Source organism: Desmodus rotundus, chromosome 8 (assembly GCF_022682495.2).
Source record: "Desmodus rotundus isolate HL8 chromosome 8, HLdesRot8A.1, whole genome shotgun sequence".
Lineage (NCBI taxonomy): Eukaryota > Metazoa > Chordata > Mammalia > Chiroptera > Phyllostomidae > Desmodus > Desmodus rotundus.
The window spans coordinates 128,885,354-128,908,714 of NC_071394.1; the positions used below are offsets into that span (position 1 = coordinate 128,885,354).

General features: G+C 51.3%; 2 protein-coding genes across 5 annotated transcripts; both read left to right on the forward strand.

Annotated features, from left to right (window-relative positions):
* The first annotated feature begins 1,721 nt into the window (after positions 1-1,721).
* On the forward strand, positions 1,722-6,554 carry LOC112309611 (C-C chemokine receptor type 5-like). The gene is made up of 2 exons (XM_045199921.2): positions 1,722-1,796; positions 3,323-6,554. The coding sequence occupies exon 2, from the start codon at positions 3,334-3,336 to the stop codon at positions 4,390-4,392; it is 1,059 nt and encodes a 352-aa protein (XP_045055856.2). The 5' UTR covers positions 1,722-1,796; positions 3,323-3,333; the 3' UTR covers positions 4,393-6,554.
* A 9,700-nt stretch (positions 6,555-16,254) lies between these two features.
* On the forward strand, positions 16,255-19,988 carry CCRL2 (C-C motif chemokine receptor like 2). Of its 4 annotated transcripts, none has more exons than XM_045199883.2 (4): positions 16,255-16,351; positions 16,869-17,002; positions 17,992-18,072; positions 18,844-19,988. In XM_045199883.2, exon 4 carries the CDS (start codon positions 18,856-18,858, stop codon positions 19,915-19,917), a length of 1,062 nt encoding a protein of 353 aa, XP_045055818.2. In that variant the 5' UTR covers positions 16,255-16,351; positions 16,869-17,002; positions 17,992-18,072; positions 18,844-18,855; the 3' UTR covers positions 19,918-19,988. The 4 variants fall into 4 exon arrangements, with proteins under 4 accessions (XP_045055818.2, XP_045055819.2, XP_045055817.2 ...); XM_045199884.2 differs by lacking the exon at positions 16,255-16,351 and adding an exon at positions 16,396-16,470; XM_045199882.3 differs by lacking the exon at positions 16,255-16,351 and adding an exon at positions 16,649-16,734.
* Positions 19,989-23,361: the final 3,373 nt, after the last annotated feature.

Genomic DNA, 23,361 nt, shown 5'->3' on the forward strand with positions numbered 1-23,361 from the left:
CACCCCTTTGGCAACCATCAGCTTCTTCTCTAATCTACGGGTCTGGGTATCATTTCATCTTGGCCACAGACCTATCAAGTAGGTTTGTGTGTTTGGTTTTTTTGCCCCATTTCACAGACAAACAGAAACCGAAGCCTGGAGAGTTTCACTCACTTGTCCAGATCAAACAGCAAACAGCGAAGCTGGGGTTTAAACCCAGCCGCATGACCGCGGAGTCCAGCTCTCAGTCACGGCCCCTTGAATTCCACAAGCTGGATGAATTGAACATCTTTATGGTCACTGTCCTGGGGAGGGTCACCAGGTGTTGGGCTCTGCAGTAACACAAACATGTGTCCCTACACGGGCTAGTTCTGTGCGCTCCGGGCCTCCCCGAAGTCGTTTGCTCCTACACTCCAGGCACCAGGCATGCGCTTCATCGCCCCTTGCGGCGTCTCGTTTGCTGATACTGAGCAGCTGCACACAAGGACCGCAGGGAGCCAGTTTCGTGAGCATTTCATCAAACGAACCTCTCTGAGAAAGGACCACTCAGTGACTAAGAGCTTGATGTTTACTGAGTGTCTATTACGTGCTGAATTCTGGACATGGACGCCTCATGTAACCCTCCACACAAAACCACGAAGCAACTACTGCCAGCCCCTGTGGCAGGTGCCCTCACAGGCCTGGGGCCTCCCTGGCCTTCCCACAGATCACAAGCTTCTTAGTCTAGAGCGGAGGGAAGGGAAGCCCATAGAGGATGCTCTTGAGGCTCATGTGCGGCTCTGCTGTGTTCTCAGCTCTGTCGTCAACTGAGGTTTTTATGTAAGTCACCAACCACCAAGACAGCTTGATGTAACCGCCTATGATATTGTTATATAATCCCGAACACAATCCTATTCTTCTGGCATTTGCTGCCCATTTCATGTTGAAAATTTCTCCTAGATCCAGATAGACCTTGGAGTGAGAATTCTGCCGTCTGTATACCTGGTACGATATAGGCACCCATCAATGCCTGCTGGTTTGGAGGGCTGCAAAACAGCGACTAGGTGGAGAAAAAATTCGTAATGATGTGTCCCACCAGATATCTGAGAGAAAAGTGGGCAGCGTGGTTAGCTCACGGGTGAACTATAATGTTACAATGCCTTAGACAAGCAGTTGTATTAGTTTACCTCTGTAAACCACACTGGGTGGTGAGCAAATGTGTGAGGTGTGTAGGCAAGGGGGACAGGAGAAGGGTGGGTAAAAGGGGTGAAAGGTATTCATGGGGTGAATAGGCAGTGCTCCCCTTTCGAGTTGAAGTTGTTCCAGTGGCTTTCTTTGATGACAAATAGCAAGAGAATCAGAATCTCTCGCCCTTTTGGCCTCGCTACCGATAAGCCCTGTGGTCTTCCACAAATCATCTTCCTCTCGGACAGCAGGGCCTTCTGGGTTTTTGGGTTTTTGGTAAAATGGGGTCTTTTGACTAGATACATGTGAATTAATCTCCTTTAATTCTATTTCCTAACAGATTCTGCCTCATTGAATCAACAGAGAACCAAAGGAAAACAGTGTAACCAGGGAAGCCCACAAATAAGCTTCCCAACCAGAGAACTATTCTCCAGTCTATTTAAAGCTACATTGTAAAAAAAAAAGAAAAAGAAAAGGAGAACTATTTAATGACTTTTTTTTTTTGCCCTGCAACATACGTAGGCATTAAAACTCCACCCCTCTTTTAGTAGAAACTGTGCATTTCCTACTTGCCTGCTGCTATATGTTCGATTTGCACAGCTCAGCTGGTCAGAGGACCTGAGACATCCGCTCTCCCCACAAGAAACTGCCCGGTAAGTCACCTCCCAGCCACTCTGATTATTAGTTAGCTCAGCATCTGTGATGAGCACATTCCTTTACAGGAAACCCGTAGGAGACATTAAACGAACAACAGGCGCTCGCAGAACTATCTTAGAATGTAATCTTTAAAACAAGGGTTAGAATTTAGAATGGGTTTCAGATGGCGATAGCATCAAAGATCCAAAATGTGATTATGAATGAAAGATATCGAAGGGAACAATATCATCTCTTTAAAAGCCCTCACCTTTCAGAAGAAAGATTTTCCAGAGAAGTGATTCTTGGCCACAATCTTAGTAGAGATTGTCTTTGGATAAGGAGAACTAAAACCTCCGGGCAGGATGCCCTTTGAATATGCCCCCGACCCGAAGTTGTGTCAACTCTGGTTCTTTCGGGTGTTTTGTCTCCCAGAAAAGAGGAAGGCTAAAAACTGTCCAAATTAATATCATCACAAATATGAAATCAAGTCTCCCTTTACTATACGAGTTCCACAGCACATGGTAACACATGATGCTCTTTCTGGTTCAGAATTTAAAGGGGGAATTTTCTGGGTGCTTCTCCCAGCTGCCTGGGATTAACTAGAGGGAATTTTGAGTCCAGAAGTAGAACTTCAGTGGACAAGCCAGTGGGTTCTGGAGGCACTGAGCTAACCCAGAACGTGTGGGGGTCAGTGGGACACTTTCCACTTGGACATTTCTTGTGGATGTTGAGATCTCAGGAACTACAAACCCAAACTGCAGAGGAAAAGGGGCGATAACAGGGTGGCTTTTACAAGTGGCTATTGGCTCTTCTGACCTTCTTTGGGGACCCGGCTTCTGCCTGTTTCTTTCTGACTACATGGGGGCACCCAGATGCTGGGCCCACTCTTTCGTTCTCTCACCAGGGAGTGAGAGCCAGGATGCCGTGGTGGGTGAGTGTAGGCTGCCTGTGTTTAAAATCAATTGCTTCCCAGCTGTGTGTTTCTGGGTAGGTCCCTCCCTGGGCTTTGAGGTCCTTATCTGCAAAATGGGGACAATAATGTGACCTGCCTCACAGGGTGACCTTGAATAACTGGATGTGAAGCCTAGAACAGTGGTTGGCATGCCCCTTGCCCTTGGGAACTGCTAATTATCAGAGCACACCTGCGGTGATGCTCACATGAGCCCGCTCCAGGGGTGTGCCAGCTCCAGCACAGGCTGTAAGACAGTGTTGAGCAGATGGCACCTGACTCAGTTTCTCTGAATTGTTATCCAAGCTTTATTTACTCTATGAGGCTGTGGAACACCAGAGTTCATTTGGCGAGATGCTGCTTGCGTGGCTTTCACGGGCAGAGTGAGGGAAGCTAGCCACAAGCCTTTCCATTATTACAAAAATCCATTGTTAGGCCAAAAAAAAAAAAAAAAAAGGAGCTCAGTTACGTGTAGAAGTCTCTCTATCAATGTTGAGGACCTATTCGTGGGTAAGATGGTCTACACTGCATTCACGGTGGACCGCTGCGCACATTCTAGGACTTCATACGAGATCACTGTTTCCTTATTTGCAGGGTTGAGCAAGATGGATTATGTCATGTCAACTACAGCCGATTACATTGATTACGCTCAGTCGGCACCCTGCCACAAAACCAACGTGAGGGCCATCGCAGCCAAGCTCCTGCCTCCGCTGTACACGCTGGTGTTCATCTTTGGTTTCGTGGGCAACCTGCTGGTCGTCCTCACCCTGATAAACTGCAAGAAGCTGAAGAGCATGACCGATATCTACCTGCTCAACCTGGCCGTCTCCGACCTGCTTTTCCTCCTCACCATCCCGTTCTGGGCTTACTACGCAGCAGACCAGTGGGTCTTCGGGAACGGAGCGTGTCAGCTTTTGACAGGGTTCTATTTAATCGGCTTCTTCTCCGGAATCTTCTTCATCATCCTCTTGACGATTGATAGGTACCTGGCGATCGTCCATGCTGTGTTTGCTATAAAAGCCAGGACGGTCACGTTTGGGCTGGTGACAAGCGGGGTCACGTGGGTGGTCACTGTGCTGGCCTCTCTCCCAGGAATCATCTTCACCAGATCCCAGAAAGAGGGTTCTCGTCTTACCTGCAGCCCTCACTACCCAACCAATAATTATCATTTCTGGAAGAGTTTCCAGACCTTAAAGATGGTCATCTTGGGCCTGGTCCTGCCGCTGCTCGTCATGGTCATCTGCTACTCGGGAATCCTAAAGACCCTGCTTCGGTGCCGAAACGAGAAGAAGAGGCACAAGGCGATGAGGCTCATCTTCGTGATCATGATCGGTTACTTTCTTTTCTGGACCCCCTACAATGTCACCCTGCTTCTGAACACCTTCCAGAACGCCTTTGGCCTGAACACTTGCAGTAGTTCCAATAGGCTGGACCAAGCCATGCAGGTGACAGAGACCCTGGGGATGACGCACTGCTGCATCAACCCCATCATCTACGCCTTCGTCGGGGAGAAGTTCAGAAACCACCTGTCATTCTTGTTCCGAAAGCACATCGCCAGACGCCTCTGCAAACGCTGTCTGACCCTCCAGCGAGAGGCTCCCGAACGCGGCAGCTCTGTCTACACTCGATCCACGGGGGATCAGGAGCTCTCTACTGGCCTGTGACCCGAACTTGGCTTTTACACACACACTGGGGGGTGGGCGCAGTTATTTTAAAAAGGAAGTTGCTGACACAGGGGGTCAGACATCAGTCCATCTTTCTGCTGGAAGGATGGTAAATACTTCAAGCCCATCAATTCTAGAATGCCAAATCAAAGCACATGGATGAAACAGCAACCTGGTCCTCTCCCCTCCACATACATCAACCATTGATGGACCGTCCCTTCACTGCAAAAGTTCATTAGGAAAACAAAATCCCCAGGGAACTGCTGATTCTTGAGTTCAGTTACCCTGCTTGGAGCGACCAACAGAATCAAGAAACATGTTGTATCGTTTTTTCCTGCACAGGGCAACGCACAGGTGGTAAATGTGTCTAAAATGGGTCCGTGCCTTGCCATGGGGAGAAGAGACATGTACGTGATCTGTTGTGAGAGGCCGTGTCCCTCATGTGATCTCCCTCCCCGGCGGGTCAGTGGTCCCACAGCTGCTCGGGACCAGGTGGAGCCCTGTGGCCCGCCGAGCTCAGGGAGAGCTTCTTCAGCAAGGGGGGACTGCAGGGGCTTCGGCTGTTGGTGGAAGAGAGGGAAGCGGAGCTCAGGCTGCAGGCGGCAAAGACATGTGACTGGGGGGGGGCACGGTGTAGGCTGGATTATGAGGAACATGGACGGCACTGCTCCCCCAAGTCTGCGAGCAGAGCCGGGGCCTTGGCCGATGTTGCAGGAGGCTCGCTCCATGCCCTAAGGATGACCTGGAAAGGTGAGCATGAGGGGCAGGGAGACCAGCAACAAGCAGGTCAGGGTGAGGAGACCTCCACTTGGGTCGAGGCATGGGAAGGCAGCGGAGGAGGAGGGTTGTTCACTCACAGTATTTGAGATAAGACTCAACAGAACTGGGCCCATTTGGGTGGGCGGTGAGGGGCACAGAGGAGTCGGAGAGACCCTGGACTTCAAACATGCAGATTGGAGATGCCCTAAAAGAGACTTCATGCATGGAAGGGAGGGAGGTTTAGGTGGAAATCAGGAGGGTAGGTGGAGAGGGTGGGTCGCTTTTGTGAGCTCGCAGGCAGCCCTGCACAGGCAGGCGTTCACAATGGGCTCACTCTCAGAAATGCCTTCCCCTACCCTCCAACCGAGTTCGATCATAAGGCATCTCCCGGAAGCTTTGAAACAACACATTTGGGAATGCACATGCCTGGGGTCCAGGAACACTTCCAGGTCGGGTAGGACATAGTTCATGAAAATCCAGAGCTTTATGGGCATGAGCCAAGAGGTGAGGGAAACCCAAATAACTAATTGTCTGCCTGCCACACACACACATCACTTTAAGTATCGCCTTCCGGATATAATTATATCAATAGGCAAAAGAGAGAAGAGACACACTCATTTGGAAACAAGCTGTCTCCAGCTTTCTAAACCACAAAAGCACAATTACCAACCTCTGTGTTGCGGGCTGAGTGTGGGGCCTTTAGATACTCTTTCCAGATGCCTCCTCCAGACCAACAGGACCCAAACACTAAGGGAGCTATTCAGTTCCAAGGGAGAGCTATGGGCTTTGTTTCTTTCTGCAGTTGCTACTTTTCTTATTCTGTACAAGCCTGAGAATGTTTTGAAACTGGGGCAGCTGGAACCATGGCAGTAAACATCAGGTGAAGAAGCATGAAGGAGTGAGAATCAGGAGATCAAGGTGTCAGAATAACAGGAGGTGTTACTGATCTTTCTCAGACTCTGCAAGCTGAACCTTGAGGGCTGTGGTTGTCAACTGCAAGTGACTGGCAGGGCCTGTTCCTTTGTTCTGGAGAATGGTGAGAGGGCGTAATATCATATGACCCCAGCCTCCGGGTGGGTTCCGACAGCTGATCTCTTTGTCTATATATACATGTGTATATGACATTCTTATGTATATAGGAAGTTACAAATTGCTTAGAAGAAAATGTGCATCTAATAAAACCACCCTCTAAAATAATTGATTGGCTCTGGCTGGTGTGGCTCAGTGGACTGAGTACTGGCCTGGGAACCGAAAGGTTGCTGGTTCAATTCCCAGTCAGGGCACATCCCTGGATTATGGGCCAGGTCCCCAGTTTGGGGGGCATGCGAGAGGCAATGAATTAATGTTTTCTCTCTCACATTGATGTTTCTCTCCCTCTCTTTCTCCCTCCCTTCCCTCTCTCTAAAAATGTAGATAAATAAAATCTTTTTAAAAAATAAAATAAAATAATCTATTGTATTCCTGTTCTTTCGGTCAGGTGTACATTTACAGAATAGCACATAAAATCAGAAGAGCATTTTGTAAGTAGCTGTTTGGGAAAATGTCACACACATCTTGAGAATTGTATCTCTTTTTAAATGTTTTTACAAGTTGACCCTGTACCTGGGTCAAGTGGCCAGAATAATTTGTATTTGAAGATGCTGCCCCAGGATGGAGTTGCTGAGCAACTGACCCAAAAATGTTCACATTTCGAATTTAATTCTACGATGCCAGGAAAAGAATTGACACATGCTTTTGAAAAAGGAAACCCACGTGGGTTCACGCATGCGGCAGCCGTGTGTGTTTGAGAAGGAGGACAACATATAGTGCCATGGCCTCAATGCGATGCAGCAGGATGGGGCTGGTTGCTAGAAAGGTTGCTTTTCTTTCCTTTAAAATCCCTCCCCAAACCTGGCCGTCACTGCAGTGATGACAAGGGTTCCCGTGTGGATTTCTGTGCATGCGTCTCTTATCCTCACAGAGGACAAACAGGTGCTCCAGGTGGAGGTGACCGACTGTGAGCATTCATAGTTGGGAACACACTGGTTTTCAGCCTGCTGTGCTCTCCCCTTCCAGCAGGTGGCAGAAGAGCCAGCCACCATCCTACCTGGAGGTCCATGAAATGGGCAGAAGGTAAGGACTGCTGGGGTGGGCTCTTAAGATAACTTCTCCCAAACAACATTAAAGGGTTGCCTTCCATCTCCTAGGCCAAAAGGATGCATGAGCCAAGGAAAGCAGAGAGGGGGCAGGGGTTAGAGGGAAGGGCTGAGGGAGAAGAGAGATCTGCCCCATACAACGAGGGCAGCTGCAGAAGGAGGTTGGAAGGTGTCCATTTTTAGGGCTGATAATAAGTGACTCCCAAATTAACATGAAGAAATAGCTACCCAGGCCCACCCCCCCACCCCCAGCTACCCTCCCCATTTTTTCACTCCTGGTTTGCCTGGACCCTCTGCTGCCCACTCCTCTCTGGAGTTCTGACTCCCTTCACCATCTCCTCATGGAACGTGCCCTGCTTCTCAACGCAGGGGCCCCTGCCAAGGAGGACATTGTGTGCAGGCCACAGATAAAGTCAAAGTAAGGGTGACTGTCCTTGCCGGGGAGGGGCTAAGGCACAAAGTCATGAATTAGAACGCCGTTGACACTGTCTTCTAAGGGCTCTTGAGTTTAAACAGCTGTTCGTTAAAATGCATTTCCGTGGTTAGGGTTACATTTCCAAGTCATTTCTTTACATCGGAGGGGAGGACAGACTCCCAAACACAAACATCAACTCAAGGGGTAACCTTTCTGAGGAAGCATATGACTCACCAGCTCCCCGGGAGCTAAGGATGAGAGCCGAGCACACGGGAACCTTCTAACTGCCCTCCCGACTGGTTTGACCTAACCTCTCACAGGCCCAGTGGGGAGCGTCCATCGGGTGAGGATGGACAGAAAAGGCCGAAACAGGACTGCATGTCCACAGCTCCTTTGCTTTCAAGTAAAATTCACTTTTAAAATTTGCTTTCGAAAAAATCTTGCTTGTATTTTTCCAAAACATCGTCAAACTTTAATGTTTTAGATTATATATATGTCATAATTGTGCCAAATTCTCCCCCAGGGAGCATTTTTACAAGTCTTAACTTCTGTTTGACTCCGTATTGTTACTACTTTAATGTGATTCTAAGTTCCGTGTCATTGTCATTTGGTCGTGTTTCAGGAATTCATTTTTGTTTCTTTTTCTGAGAGCGGTAACCAGTTTTTTTAAGTATAGGTGTAGAAGTCTTTTTTACAAACGAGATTCATAATGGAAAGGCCTGCAAAGGCTTGAAGAACTTAGGGCTCTACTGCCTCCCTGTGGCCGCTTTAGCAAACCACCACGGGCTTGACGCAGAGAATGAAGACTGGGCGGTTTTCCCGCGCAGCCGTTTCAGATTTGTTGCAGCGGGCACTGCTGTTGTTTCTAAAGAACCAGAGGAACCTGGGGGAGGACAAAAGTGGGTGCCTGCAGTGAAACAAAGGTCCCGGCTTGCCCACGACAATCCCTGCAGACCGCCGAACTCACCATCTTGCAACATGGTCAGAAAAAGTCTGGTGACAGCTTTTTCATGGTCCCTAAAGCGCCACAAGCCCCTTCCACGTATCTCTTGGCAGGTGCCAAGTGCTTGAAGCCGTCAAGTATGATTGGGATGTAGCTGGCTTTCATTCACACCCTCCTGTCTCCCTCACTGTTATCACCTCCTTTCGATCACTCTTACGGAATCATACAATTTAAAACCAGAAAAGTTGCGAAGACCAGCCAGCCCAACCCACTCACTCTACAGAGGAAGAGCAGCGCCCCGCCCCCGCAACCGCCCGGCCCCCCCACCCCCCACCACACCCCCACCAGCCCCAGAGCTGCTGGTGTAACAGGTGTGACATGTTGTGTTTTGGTCATGCTGTTTCCCCACCTCACGTGGGCAGCCAGTGGGGAGCCCCTGCATAGGACAGGTAGGTCTGGAATTCAGGGGGGGCCATGCTTAATCTAGGCTGCACACTGCAGTCACGGGGTAGGGGGGGCGGTTACTAACAGTGACACCTGACTCCCCCCACCCCAGGGATTCTGATTGAATCCCTCTGCAATATGGCCTGTGCGGTTTTGACTTTTAGAAGTTCCTGGGGGTTCTAAGTGGAGCAGGTCCGAAAACTCCTGCTTCAAGCCCCTCCCTGCTGAGCATGTGGGAGCCAGGCCTGCTGTCCCAGGAAGACCTGACCCATCTGGAAGCAGGTGAGGTCCAGCGAGGGTCTGGGTTCCGCTCCCGAAGTTCGCAACAGAATGTGAGCGCTGTCTTCCCACCAGCCGGTTTTTAAAGCGTATGAACTGACTGAATTGTTGATATAAAATATCTGTATTGGAGCCTCGACGTATTTCACGTTCGTTGCTGGGTCTGCATTATGCTTTGACTCGTTCATTCCAAGTGAACCGTCAATAAAGGTGGGGTGTCTGGCGCCCGTGCTGAGCTTGTGGCTTCAAATTCCAGAGGGCGTCTCTCGTGCAGAAGAGGGGGTGCTGTGGGGGATATTTTTCCAGTGAATACAGATCTCACTTATGTTGGTGAAAGGATTCTCTCCCCACCACTTTCTCCTTTCTCCGGGAAACCATCCCTTTGATTCTGTCCAGTAAAACATTTTCCCTGAAGAGCTGGAAAAGTCTGGAAGTGTGTGTCAGCCCTGAACAAGGCAACGACAATTCTGCAGTTAATTTTTATTTTTTAATTACAGTTAGTATTCAGTATTATATTCCTTTCAGGTATACCATGTAGGGGTTACACATTTATTTATATAACTTCCGAAGTGACGCCCCAGATAAGTCTAGTGCCCTCTGACCCCGTACATCGTTATGACAATATTATTGATTATATTCCCTGCGTTGTACTTTATATCCCCTTCACTGGTGTGTAAGTGTCAACTGGAACTTCTGAGTCCCTTCGCCCTCTTTACCTAGCCCTCTGATCCCCCCGAATGGAGGAAGAAGATGAGGCACACACTTGCAATAGAGTATCACTCAGCCGTAAGAAAAGAATGGGGTCCTACAGCTGTGACAACGTGGGCGGACCTAGAGGGTGTTGAGCTGGGTGAAGCAGGTGGGACAGAGAAGGACAAGTGCCCTGTGATCTCACTCATAGGTGGAGTCCAAAACTCGGAATAAACGAACCAACAACACAGAAGCGAACTCACAGACACTAACCCCATGCCCTGCGCTTTCTTTGATCACGTGGCTCATGTTCATCGGCTGCAGGTGTGATTCCTTGGCAACGCCCCTCTGGGGGGGGAGCTTCCACTGCTCCACCTCACCTGGCGGGGGTGGGAGCACTCTCACCGTTGCTGTAATGTGAACACTGATCAGCAGGTTCAGGGGCTGTCAGATCAGTTACAGAGTCCCCATCAGCCTCTGATGGTCATTCACGGGCCACTGCCGGGGACACAAATCAGAGAGGCCACCTGCCTACCGTGAAATCTAGGCCAGTCAGAACTCATGTCCAGGACGGGGCCCCACAGTGGCTGCCAGTGCCCTGGGGAGAAGACTCGGGACCACCTGGGGGAGATGTCGCAACACAGAGCCGGCCTGGGTCATGTCCTTCGTGTGGCCAGGTGCTCAGCCATCCCTCCTCCTCTCCTGTGACGGACCGCGAGAATCTCACAGCACCCCCTTCATGGCCAGGTGAGCTGGAGTCCACCACTGCCACTTGCACCCACAGCACCTTCGCCAATGCACGCGCCCAGTCCCCACGTCTCCCACCTACTCCATGAGAAGCATTTCTCCCCTCTCCACTTGTAACTGCCCCTTTCTTTGTCCAGGTTATTTGTTCACTGGCTGTTGTGGGCTGAATGTTTGTGACCCCTAAAACCCATATGTTGAAATGCTGACCCCCAAAGTGATGGCGTTAGGAGGTGAGGCCTTTGGGAGGTGCTTAGGTCTGAGGGTGGGGCCCTCACGAGTGGGATCAGTGCCCTTATGAATGAGACGCAAGAGCTTGCTCTGTCTGCCCTGCCCGTGAAGGACACTGGGAGAAGACGGCCATCTGCAAAGCAGGAGGGGGCTCCCGCCAGACACAAGATCTGCTGGCACCCCGACCTTGGACTCCAGGCTCCAGGCCTGGGAGGGATGTATGTCTGTTGTCTGAGCCACCCGGACTATTGTAATCAGCTATAGCAGACCGTGCTGAAGAAGACACAGGCATTTTCTTCCGCAAGGTGTTCGCCTATCCTTTTGCAAATTGCCTCATATTAATTACCAAAAAAAATGTCACTCTTGCCTCCCCCACCCCCACCTACCCATCTTTTGCCTCCTCTCCTGTCTTTCACTCAGAGTAATTAAGTGGGAAGGGTCGTTAATTCAGGGGAGCTGCATTTTAAATTAATCACTTACACACCCGATACGTATTGAGAAGCTAGTATGTTGTTGCTAGGGTTGCCACAGGCCCCTGTTTCTGCATTTGAGGGGTGATGTAAGAGTCTCAAGACAGGACCTGGAGGTAAACAGACAGGGACAGCGTGGGGTGAGGCCCGCTCCCAGCACGGTGCTGCACGTCAGGCTGGCTTCTGGGCGGGGACAGCCGCTCAAAGCACAAATGAAGCCACGTCACAACCAAACACGCCTTTCCTCATTTGTAGCCGCATCTGTTTGGGGACCCAGGCTCAGGACAGAACCCTGAGGAACACAGACATGAAGGAGCCCCAGAGGAGGGGAAGGCGTGCAGGGACAGGCGGAGCCACGGCAGGGAAGAGAGCTCAGGGGGGGAGAGGAAATGTCAGTGATGTCCGATGCTGCAGACATGCCAAACAAGATAAGGGCGGAAAAAATACCCTGGGTCTGCGATGCAATCAGAAAAACAAGCCAACCTCCTGGCTCCAGCCTGTGCTGGCTCACTGCGGAGGAGCACAGAATCCTATTTCCCCCTCCCCCGAGGAAAGCATTTGGTCCCCAAATTCTGGTCTCTCGGGAGGGGACAGCACCAGTCTTTGTGGTTTGAAGGTCCTGATGTGCTGGGAGAGGGAGGGGCCCTTTGCAAGGACTCTTTCCAGAGGGTGTGGCCGAATCCTCTTGTGGAAAAAGATGTGTATGTCAGACTCTGGAGCACACAGAGCAGCTGGCTCAGATCAAGTCCTCGGAGTCTATGGGAATGGCTGGAGAGCCTCGGAGGGGCCTCAGGGACCCTCCCTGGGGGAGCACAGGGCAGGGAGGGAGCACAGCCTTCAGTCCCCGTGTGTGGGGCTCACCCAGGCCTGGGCCCTAAAGGGCCCGGAGCTACTGCCCAGGCTGAGGATCAGGGCCCAACCCAGTCTTGCAAAGTTAAAATCTGTCGTGATTTCATTTTGTTAAAGGGAATATCTCCAAAGGGAGGGTGCTACCTAGTTTATTACCTCTCACCTCTGTTCATAAGAAAAGGTCTTACCGCTTTAAAATATGGTTAATGTGGAGCCAGTGACTGTCCAACACACCCAACCCTACAAGGGCTGGCATATGGCCCGTCCAATGAAGAAGGAGGAAGGGGAAAAGGGGAAAGTGGAGGATGGAGCCAAGGGTGGCAGGGGGCGGGGGGGCACTTCTCCATCAACTCTTCTCTTCACGTCCTGATGACCACGGGTGGGCAGCTGAGGGACTGGCCCCTCACGTGGAATGAGCGAGCACTGTTCATGTGACTCGTCTTGCACAACCACACGACGGACTCATGGTCTTACGACATAGTGGTTTTGTGCATTTCAGTTTCCATTTCTCGTCTTTAGGGTAAGTGACATTTGCAGGAAACCCAGGACACTCAGTGTGTGCAGTGAGCACGGTGGGCTCTGCTTGGGTGCCCTCTTCAGGGTCGATGCTCCCACCCTCCCTGCTGCTGGGATGGGGAGGCTGCCCCCATCCTGGGAACCGCCCCCAGCTACTGGGACCTGCCTGCCAGACTGTGCCCCCTCCCAGGGGACAGCTGAGGCCAGTGACTGGCTGATGTTGGATGGAGAAGCCTGGTCCCCTCCCCTCAGGGTAGGACAGCACAGCAGGGCCAGCCCAGTGCTGGGGCTCCTCGCGGGATCAGCTGAAGCTCCCTTGCAGTCAGCTTCTCCCTTTCTTGGGGCTTGCGTCAGTTGGGTCCCTTCCAGGCTGCCTCCTGGGAGCCCCCCCCAACAAGACCTCTGGAACCCCCTGCCTGGGAACTCCACATTCCCAGGGCTGCAATCTAAAGCCTGCTTCCTGGTTCCCACTTTCTCTTCCACCAGCACTCAGTCACAGATGCCAGGAAGCAATACAATGTCTCCCCTTGAATTGTGTTACTTTCTCTGTCCTTGACCCATTTCCAGCATACAAATCAAGGGTCCCTCCAGGGCCTAAAAAAGGAGACAGTGGGAGGAAAAGGGAGGAGCAAGGGCCCATGCACTTCTCACCAGGCTAACTCCCATCAGGCTTTCAGCCTGGATGACACCTTCCCTGAGGGAACCTGGGTCCTCAGGGCTGGGCCAGGTACCCTTACTGACTGCCCCTTAGCTCCCCGTGCTTCCCTGGCATGGCACGTGCCCCCCTGAATTATAATCAGTTACGTACCTGACCATCTCCGTCTAGAACAGGGGTCCCCAACCCCCGGGCAGCGATCCTTGGCCTGTTAGGAACCGGGCCGCATCGCAGGAGGTGAGCAGCGGGAGAGTGGGCGAAGCTTCGCTCTGCCTCCTGATTGCCCCACGCCCCCCACCCCCAGTCTGTGGAAAACTTTTCTGGTGCCAAAAAGGTTGGGGACAACTGCTCTAGAAGGTCAATGCCATGAGGGCAGAGAACGGGGCTCCTTGGCTCACCTGGTTCTCCCAGGGTGAAGTTCCCGACCTTTGGGAGTATGTCTTGCAGTTTTGCTAGAAGACACGTGGCACCCTCAAGCAGGGCAGACAAGGAACTGTTGGTAAGAGGGCTCTTCACGAAGGTTTAGACGAGGCACGGGAAGCTCAGCGCCTAGTGCTGCTGCACCTAGCGCCGGTGAGAGTGGGCCACCATTCCCGCCACTAGGGGCAATGGGAGGGCGCCGCCCGACAAGAGCCCCCCCTGGGTCAAGGGACTCGAAGGAGATCTCTGAGACCCCACCAGGAAGGAACTAGGGAGCTAAATCCCTTGACTTCACTCTCCAGTCTCCTTCCTAAAACTCCCCATTGGTCAAACCCAGCTGGAAATCAGAGGCAGGGGTGAGAGGGGTAGGGGAAGGATCTGCCATTAATAAGATAAGTCTCCCTGGACATAAAGCAGGGTAGAGGAGAGTGAACACAGAAGGAAAAATAAATGACTCTTTTTTACTGAAACACTACTCAATGGATATTTATCATGTTGGTCACAGTCTGGTGTAGACAAATCGAAGGCCACACACATAAAAAGGCCACTAAGTGTGACTCCAACATGGGGCGGACAGCAAAGCCTTGGGCTACGTGAGCTGGGGAGCAGGAAGTACGTGGTCCCAGCAGAAGCTGGCTTGGGGAAAGGGTAGACTGCAAGAAATTCACCCACAGGCAGAGGACAATAAGGAAGTTTTTGCCGAGGCTCTAAGTGGTAGAGGGAAAATCTCTGGAAATCAAAACCTGTGCCTCATGCAAATATGAGGTTCCATTTTATAACACCCTCAAAATAGGAGACCCCCAAATCCAGACCAAGAAAACTCATCTCAGGCCATCGGTGCCCCTCATGCTTCTGGCTGAAACAAATGCAAAACCCCCGCGAAAGGGAGTGCGCCCCCCTCAGGCCACACGAAGCTGCTGTAGAGAAAATAATCCCCAATAAAGAGGAACTCCCCTGGAGACTACAAACACACAGGAAATGGATCCCCATGAGACAGTCGGCAGCTTCACAAAGCACAATTAAACCTGAAAGATTTAATTAATTCATGGTTTGATTAGCATTTTTATAAGGGCCCTGGTTGGCATGGTTCAGTGGATTGAGCACCGGCCTACAAACCAAAGGGTTGCCGGTTCGATTCCCAGTCAGGGCACATGCCTAAGTTTTGGGCCAGATCCCTGGTAGGGGGTGTGCGAGAGGCAACCGCACATTGATGTTTCGCTTCCTCTTTCTATTTCCCTTCCCCTGCATCTAAAAATAAAAAAATAAAATCTTAAAAAATATATTTTATAAGGAATCAAGAGCCTTAACTAGGGAGCAAAATATCACTACGAGAAGCCAACCTCCCTGATACGAGAGCTTAGTAACAAGAAGGAATGAGAAAATGAGCATTAATCGTGGGACCTGATCATGGGCTGCTTCAGCACTCCTCACCAGCCAGGCATCTGTGACTACCCTGTGGGCAGCGCGAACCCCGGACCACCCTGGCCCTCCCTGGCTTCCTTTCCTGCTTTGTTTTTCTCCATAGGACTGCTACCACCCTGCGATGTACTGGTTTATTTTGCTTTTGTCTGTACAATGTAAGCCACACGAAGGACTGGCTGTTTGCCTATATTGTCTGTACCTGGAACAGTGCTGGGCACACACCAGGCACTCTATAAATACTTGTTAAATAAATGAATCGCATAAATGGGGATCTATGTGTGCCAGGAAATGAGACCTACGTGTAACACAATAGCTTCTCGGACTGAAACTGGGATTAATCTACAGTGATGAGGAGGAACTTGCGCCCCGGGATAAGGTTTGTGAGCCACAGGCCACAGCTACAGAATGCGGTGACCTTTCACGGACAGTAACGACCCTTTTATGGCCCTAGATGCTCAAATGCTAAACAAGACTTTCTTCCTGCCTCAACTTCAGACCTTTCAACCATTCCTTCCTACCACTTTAGAAGTTTCCAGAACCCCGTGGCCTGGGAGAGTTAATACACAGTGCAGTGATCACAGGCAACAAAATGACATTATAAACAGGAAACTCGATAAGGGAATAGATGTTCGCTGTCCCCACCCCGAGAACAAATAAGGATGTGAAGTGACAGAGCTGCTAGCGCTGCGGTGGCCGTCATATTACTACATACATGTATCAGACCAACAGGTCATACACCTTAATACACACGGTCCAATGGCAATTATGTATCAGTTTTTAAAAAAAGAGTCTCGTGGCTGGTGTGTGGATAAGCAAAACGCTGGGGAGCGAGCCAAAATAAGAGAATACTGAAAGTGAAATCCATGCTGATGTCCGGAAGTTAGGGTGGTCCTGAATTTACAAAACAGTGTTTTTCTTAGAGAAACTTCAAATTTCTTGTGATTTCTGCCTGGTATTTCCCCCCCACTTAACCACATCTTGTGCAAGGTGGGTATTCCTGGGGTTTTTCAAGTCTCCCCTTTAGACTTGACTCTCATCCCCTGGCCTGGGACTGACCAGTGGCCATCAGGCAACAGAGCGTCAGGAGCCTCCACCTACTCACCCAGGTCCGAAGGGCTGAGGGCTGGGGACTGGGGGAGGGGTGGGGGGGGCGTGGCTCTAAACAGCTCGGCTGAGGGAGGTAGAGCCCCAGGCGGAAAGACCCACCCCTGCTGGTCCCAAGGCTGAGGCTGCCACCAGGGGACAGAGCGTCCCAGGGCACAGTGACCCTCACTCACTCACAGAAGCCCATCCTGGGGTGGGGGTGGGGAGGACTCGCTGGGAATCGGTCGCGGCACCGGTTCCCACCAACACCAACCCCTGCATGCGGAGTAACTCCTAACGCCGTGCATTTGTTTCCCTTTGAGTTAAATTTAATGCTCAATCCCATGTTCGTCTGGGCCCTTCCTCTGTTTATTTTTCCCTTCTCTTTCTAGTTTCCTTATTTCTATTTCTGTTTTCACAGGTCCACGTTCTGCATCAAAGGCTCCCTCGAATACCTCTTCGGCGTTAGCAGATGGACATTTAACCAGCGATGTGAACGCTAAGCCAATCCGCAAGGCTGCCCTCCGCCCCCCGCCCCTCCCAGGTCAGCCACAGGTAGGAAGGCCTGATTTGGGAGTTCATCCAGATTCTTCAGTTATTTCCAGTTCCTCTTCTCAGTTCATTTTTCCTCCAAAGCATCCCCGTCCCTTCCCCTTCTCCCTCTCCCGCCAACCCCCGCCCCCAACTCTCCCACCCCTCCAAATCCTGACTCGTGTCTCAGTTTCCTGTCCCCGGCCACCAGCCTCGCCCCACCCCAGCCTTGCCTGCGGTTCAACTTGTTCCCCTCACAGTCTCTGCAGCCAAGACTTGAAGATGCCCCCTGTGTCCTCACCATGGGATTTTCCTGCGCTGGCTTTCCCCTCTAGGAGTAGGATTAGCCCAACAGCCGCCTAACTCACTCCCTGGCGTCTCCTGTCGGGGCTCCTGGCCGTCCCAGAGCACCCAGGGTGCTCCCTGCACCCTGCCCTTCCCAGCCAACATCACTCTGTGGCTGCCATTGCCGTGAAATCCTCTCTTTAATACCCTGTCCCTCAGCCAAAGCACACCCGCCTCTCAAAAGTGACAATAAAAACCCAGGCACATGCCGGGCCAGTGGGGTTCTCCCTACAAGTTCTGGAAGCCCGTGTTGATTCAGGGAGGGGCTTCTGCTGATGATGAGAGGCTGCAGGAGACCACCAGGCCGCTGGGGTCTGCAGATATGATGGGTGACGCTGTTCTCTGCTGCTGGCTGTCCCCTGCTCGGTGATCCATGTCAAAAGTGGTGCCTCCTGTCCTCCCTCCGTATCAGCAAGGAGCAGAATAACTTAGTTCCCTTATCTGGGCAGCCAGGAGGACGCTGGCCCGTGCAAAGGCCGCGGGAAATCAGAGGCGGGGTACAGGGGGAGGCGGAGGAGAAAACAACTTCCTGGTTTCCCTCAGAGGCTTAAGAAACCCGCCGGGGGGTCTGGGGGAGCTTTTGAGTGGCTTTATTTCAGTTAGCCCCTGAGACCTTTCACTGCTGGGCAGGAGATCGGGGACAAACAGTGGTTTCTCTCGCCCCTAAGGGTCAGGACCGGCTAGTGTGTTCGGAAGGAAGCCAGTCTTTCCACTGCCCCAGGCCGTTCCCACAGCAGCTCGGTCAAGTGGTAAGTCACCTCTGTCCTTAACCAGCGATGTCTGTGTGGACCTTAGGATGGTTTCGCTTTTGCAAACATTTGTTCATACCCTTCGAGAGAAGAACTCAGACCTCTCAGCCTGTCACAGGAAGCTGTTACAGGGGTGAGCAAACTTTTTAAGCATGTAGAAATTATGACTGGCACCAGTTGTTTGAAACCGGTCCTCGGTTCTCTTTTGTTGCGTGTTGCTTACATATTGTCTCCAAGTGGGCCGTCTTGTTCCTAGCAAGAGAATGATGTTCTTTGAACAAGTGTCCTGCTTACCTGGGTTTGCCTGTGGCATTAGCACACTCCTGAGCATCCGGGTGCGGAGTGACCGGACCCAGTACAGCAGCTGCCCTGGGGAAGGGGGTGCGTGTTACAGAGATGTATATTTTTACTCTTTTGAACCGTAGAACTCCTCTGGCTACAATGAAGCCCCAGAGGCGGGAAAACAGGGCTACGTGGGCACTCCTCTCTTTGTTGTTCCCTCCAGGACCACGCAGCTGTATGCAGGCAAATAATTTTTTATTTTGCCCTGGCTGGGTGCCTTATTTGGTTGGAGCATCATCCTGGGTACTGAAAAGTTGCCGGTTCGATCCCTGGTCAGGACACAAGCAGAAGGAAACCGTTCAGTGTTTCTCTCTCACATATATATTTCTCTCTCTCTCTCCCTTCATCTCTCTCTAAGATCAATAAATATATCCTTGGGTGAGGATTAAATAATAACAATGATAATAATAATTTTTCGTTTCTGTGCAGGGCGGCCTGAAGATGGCTAACCACACGCTGGCACCAGAGGAAGATTATGACGTCCTCATCGTGGGCGATCTGGATAACAGCGGCACGGAGCAGTGCCCCCGCGACGACGCCACAGTCCTCCTGGCCCGTGTGGTCCCGCAGCTCTACACCACAGTGTTCCTGGTCGGGCTCCTGGACAACTTCTGGGCCGTGCTCATCCTGGTGAAATACAAGGGGCTCGGACACGTGGAGAACATCTATTTCCTAAACTTGGCCATTTCTAATTTGTGTTTCTTGCTTACCTTACCATTCTGGGCTCACGCCACCTCCCACGGGGGGACTCTGGGCCACCCCATGTGTATAATTCTCGTGACACTGTCCTCCGTGGGCCTACACGGCGAGGCGCTTTTCAATGCCCTTCTGATTCTGCAGAGCTCCCTGGTGCTTTTCCACGTGAGCAGCTTTTTCTCAGCTGCCAGGAAGGTGCCCTGTGGCATCATCACGAGTGTCCTGGCCTGGGGGGTGGCCATTCTGGTCACTTTGCCTGAACTCCTGTTTCACAAATCTCGGGTGGGAACGCAGCAGTACCCATGCCTCTTGAGCAGGCCGCATTTCCTGTCGGGCAAGGACACCTCCTGGGAGCATTCTCTGACCGTGAAGACGAACATTGTGGTACTGCTTGTCCCACTTTTGGTTTTTACAGTTTGCTTCGTGATCTTCCTGCGAACGAGAAAAACGCTAGGGTCCGGGGACAGGAAGTATGACCTGGCCAAGCTTGTTTTCGCCATAATGGTTGTCTTCCTTCTGATGTGGGGACCCTACAATGTTGCGCTTTTCCTGTCTACGTTCAAGAAATTCTTCTCCCTGAGCGACTGCAGGAGCAGCTCCGCCCTGGACAGAAGTGTTCAGGTGACGAGAGTCATCGCCAGCACCCACTGCTGTGTCAACCCGCTCCTCTGCGTGCTTCTGGACGAGGCATTCCGGAGACACCTGTGCTGCTGCTGTCGCCTGGGTGGTGACACTGCACGGAGACCTCCTGAGGACCCTGCACACGACAGGCCACGGGAAGGACTCGAACAGTCCACTAGCGTGTAAGCCAGCCTCCGTCAAAGCAGGATCAATAAACATTGCTGCGTGGTCTTGCCACACTGCTCTGTGTAATTGTTTCACACGTGTGGATATGAAGGCAGACGGGAAGGGGGGAGGGGAGGCAGATGCTCACCAAGCACTGATCTGCCTGGGGCGCTGTGCTGGGCTCTGTCCAACCGGAGCCCCTTCACGCCTCACTTCTCGTCCTGGTATGGGTGGTGTTAGTCTCGTTTCTCTGAGGAGGAAACCGAGGCTTGGAAAGGTGTCTAAGATGGCACACACTGGCAGGGCTGGGACAGCAGGCCTGGTGACAATTCGCTCCGGAGCCTGCGCTGTGTCCAGCGTGCCCGACTTCCAAATATTGGGTGAGAAAACCCATGAAATTAATATGTACCTTTAAAACGAATGGGACCGCCTTTCAAATTAGAAGCGACCCATCCACACAGAAACAATTTTTAGGCACATTTTCTTACACATCATGGAAAGAACCGGCTAGCTGGAGGCTGCGGGTAGAGACAGGGAAGTGATGTGTTCCCCACACCCCCCAAGCCCCCGGCCCCTCCCCAACCTGTGAGCTTCCCGTGTTTCTAGTACTTCTTTCCACCATTTAACCATAGTAGGTGTGCAATTAGGTTAAGAAATATTTGACATGATACATGTTTTGTCCTAGTCAGTTAACGTAAACCTCAGGCCTCAGCAGCCTGTGACTATAAAACCTCACAAGTGTTTGCCCGGGGAAATCCAGCACCCATGTTTCTGTTGCATGTCCTGAGTAGAGATGACAGAGGTCATACAGGATGTCCGTGGACCACAACCTGTCACCTTCATCACTGAGGAGGGAGGCAGAGGAGGTGACCCCTGGGGAGACCCCATAATACAATCTGTAGCAAGCACTGGCTCCTTCATGTCTTGGTGGGGGCTAGGATCCACTGTGTCCCCCAGTTTATATGCGGAAGCCCTAACCCCCAGTGGGATGCTATTGGGGCATAAGGACTTTGGGAGGGCACTGTGGTTAGAGGAGTTCGCGAGGATGGGGCCCTCGTGGTGGGACTCGTGCCCCCCTAGGAAGAGACACCAGAGAGCTTCCTCGTTCTCTCTGTCCACCACGCGAGGACACTGTCAGAAGGTGGCTACCGGCAAGCCAGGAAGAGCGCTCCCCCCAGAACCCGACCCTATACCAATACCAATACCAATACCAATAGCCGGCACTCTGACCTCGGACCCCAGCCTCCAGGACTGTGAGGAATAAATTTCTGTGGTTTAAGCCACTCCACCCATGGTATTCTGTATGGCAGCCCAAGCAGACTAAGACAAGACCCATCCAGAATGACATTAAATAGCAAATAAAAACACCATGACATGTCAAAAATGAGACCTCAGGAGAAAGCATCCCAGCAGATGTGAAAAGAGGGTTTCGTTGTTCAAGAAGAGAAGGAGAAGGGACAGAGGTTTTTCAGAAATGTACACACGGGGGTCTGGACTCTCCGTCCCCCTCCCCCAGCCCTCGTGGGACAGAATCTCAGAGGAAATGACGTCATTTGCCGCTGTTTATAGACGCAGCGGTGAACTCAAAGAACAAATCCTTTTGTAGTTTTCAGAATGAAAACATAGAGTGTAGAGAGAATGAGGATCTGTGAACTCTTACAGTGACTGAGGGCGAAATGGTTACTGAATGGTTCGTGATGGACAATCCCACCGCAGCAGCCGCAGGCATAAACAGTGAGAACGTTAGTAATTCAGCGAGGTCTTCCTCCCGTGGCAGAATAAGAAGACAGTTATCTTAAGGGTAAAAATAACACATACTTCTCTACAAATGATTGCATTTGAAAACTAACAACCCGTGAAAAGAGAAGGGCTAATGTATTCAAGAAAAACTGACCGTGTTTCTGCTTTGACTGTTAATTATTTCCTAATGCAAAAATTTTCCTACCAAGTCAAAGTTTTCTGATTTGGGACATTTGAGAGAACAATTGAAATCCCATGAACAATTTGTTACTCACCTCATTTCTGCTTGTTGGTGGGCACAAATGAAACACATTTGAAAATAGGAAACACGATTAATATAGTGAATGAAAAGGCAGTAACACTTGAAGTTGAAACAAAATACAGGATGCCCAGTTAAATTTGGATCTCCCTGGCCCAATAAATAATCTTGTCTGTTCCCGTTTTTTCGAATGCGATGCAGTCATGTGAGCCCATGTCATCTCCGCTCCTAGGAACTGCTCACATACTGAGGTCTCAGGCTCCCACACCGAGCCCAATCTTCAGTAGACCTTTATCCTTTAGAGAGTGCCTCCACAGATGTCTTCTCTGCACCATATTAACAGTCTTATAGAGAAAACTGAGTCTCGTCAGCCTCATTTTTAGGAAAGTAGAAACCAAGGTTTAAATCTCCCAGCTGCCACATCATAATTCCAGCTTGTCACTTACTGCCATCAATGTTCTTTCCCGTGCCTGCCCATTGGCTCCGTCCAGGACCTCCTCACACGCCTGTAGGGCAGGGTGGGTTCCTGTACATCACCCACTGCATTCTTCACAGCCGTCCAAAGGAGTGGGAGAAGGCAGGTCCTGTGATCGCTGCTCCCCTCCCTCGGCTGTCCATTTATAGACACTGAGAAAAGCAAACTTCTCCAAAGAGCTATCCCTGACACATCAAACAGAAGAAAATCTTTGATCCCAATTTCAGACTCTAAACCCCTTGATGTTGCTCTGAGGTCTGGCCTTTAGCTATAAGCTGGAGGGTGGGACACTTCCCCAGGGGCCATTGCTCTTGAGGGACTGGGAAGTGGTGTCTGTCTCTTCCTGTGACAACTAACACAAGCCAGCTGGCCACCTCCCTGAGCCTTAGACAACTGGGGGAATACTCTCCCTTTACAGGGCTGCTGGAGATCAAGGGGGTCGTTGGAGTGTTAGCCAGGCCTGTCCCACTGTGGGCCCAGAGGGTCCCTGATCCCATCTACTAGTTACTTTCCCAGTTCCAGAATAGACACACTTGGCCACAGACAGAATCCCCGCATGGATCCCCTGGACCGTGGAGCGAGGGCAGTCATCATGGGCAAGGCCAAGTAGAAGCCCATAGAACGGCCTCTACCTGCCACAGTGCTAACCAGAAACAACACTGCATGTCTGGAGGGATTCCTGCAGCAACCTGAAAGATGAGGGAGCTCGCCGCCATTGGAATGGCTGACTTGCTCTGTGCAGAAGCCAGGTGGGTCTTGGAGGATGCCCGTGGACCGCTATTAGCTTAACCAGGTGGGGACTCCATCTGCAGAGCAGTTTCAGATGTAGTTTCAATGCCAGGGCAACTCAGCATTTCAACCCTGGCACCTGGTCTGCAGGTGACAATGTTTTTCTCTAATCCTAGCAGTAAAGACCACCAGAAGCTGTTTCTTTTCAGCTGGCAAGGCCAGCAACACACCCCCAGGGGAGAGCACTCTCGACCTTAGATCC

What these genes read in the sequence shown, in the direction of transcription:
- LOC112309611 (XM_045199921.2), top strand. Translation starts at nt 3,334, where the DNA reads ATGGATTATGTCATGTCAACTACAGCCGATTACATTGATTACGCTCAG.
- CCRL2 (XM_045199882.3), top strand. An exon ending in CCCTCCCAGGTCAGCCACAG is followed by an intron (nt 17,003 to 17,991) that starts GTAGGAAGGCCT and finishes CTCGCCCCTAAG; the next exon opens with GGTCAGGACCGGCTAGTGTG. An exon ending in CACAGCAGCTCGGTCAAGTG is followed by an intron (nt 18,073 to 18,843) that starts GTAAGTCACCTC and finishes GTTTCTGTGCAG; the next exon opens with GGCGGCCTGAAGATGGCTAA.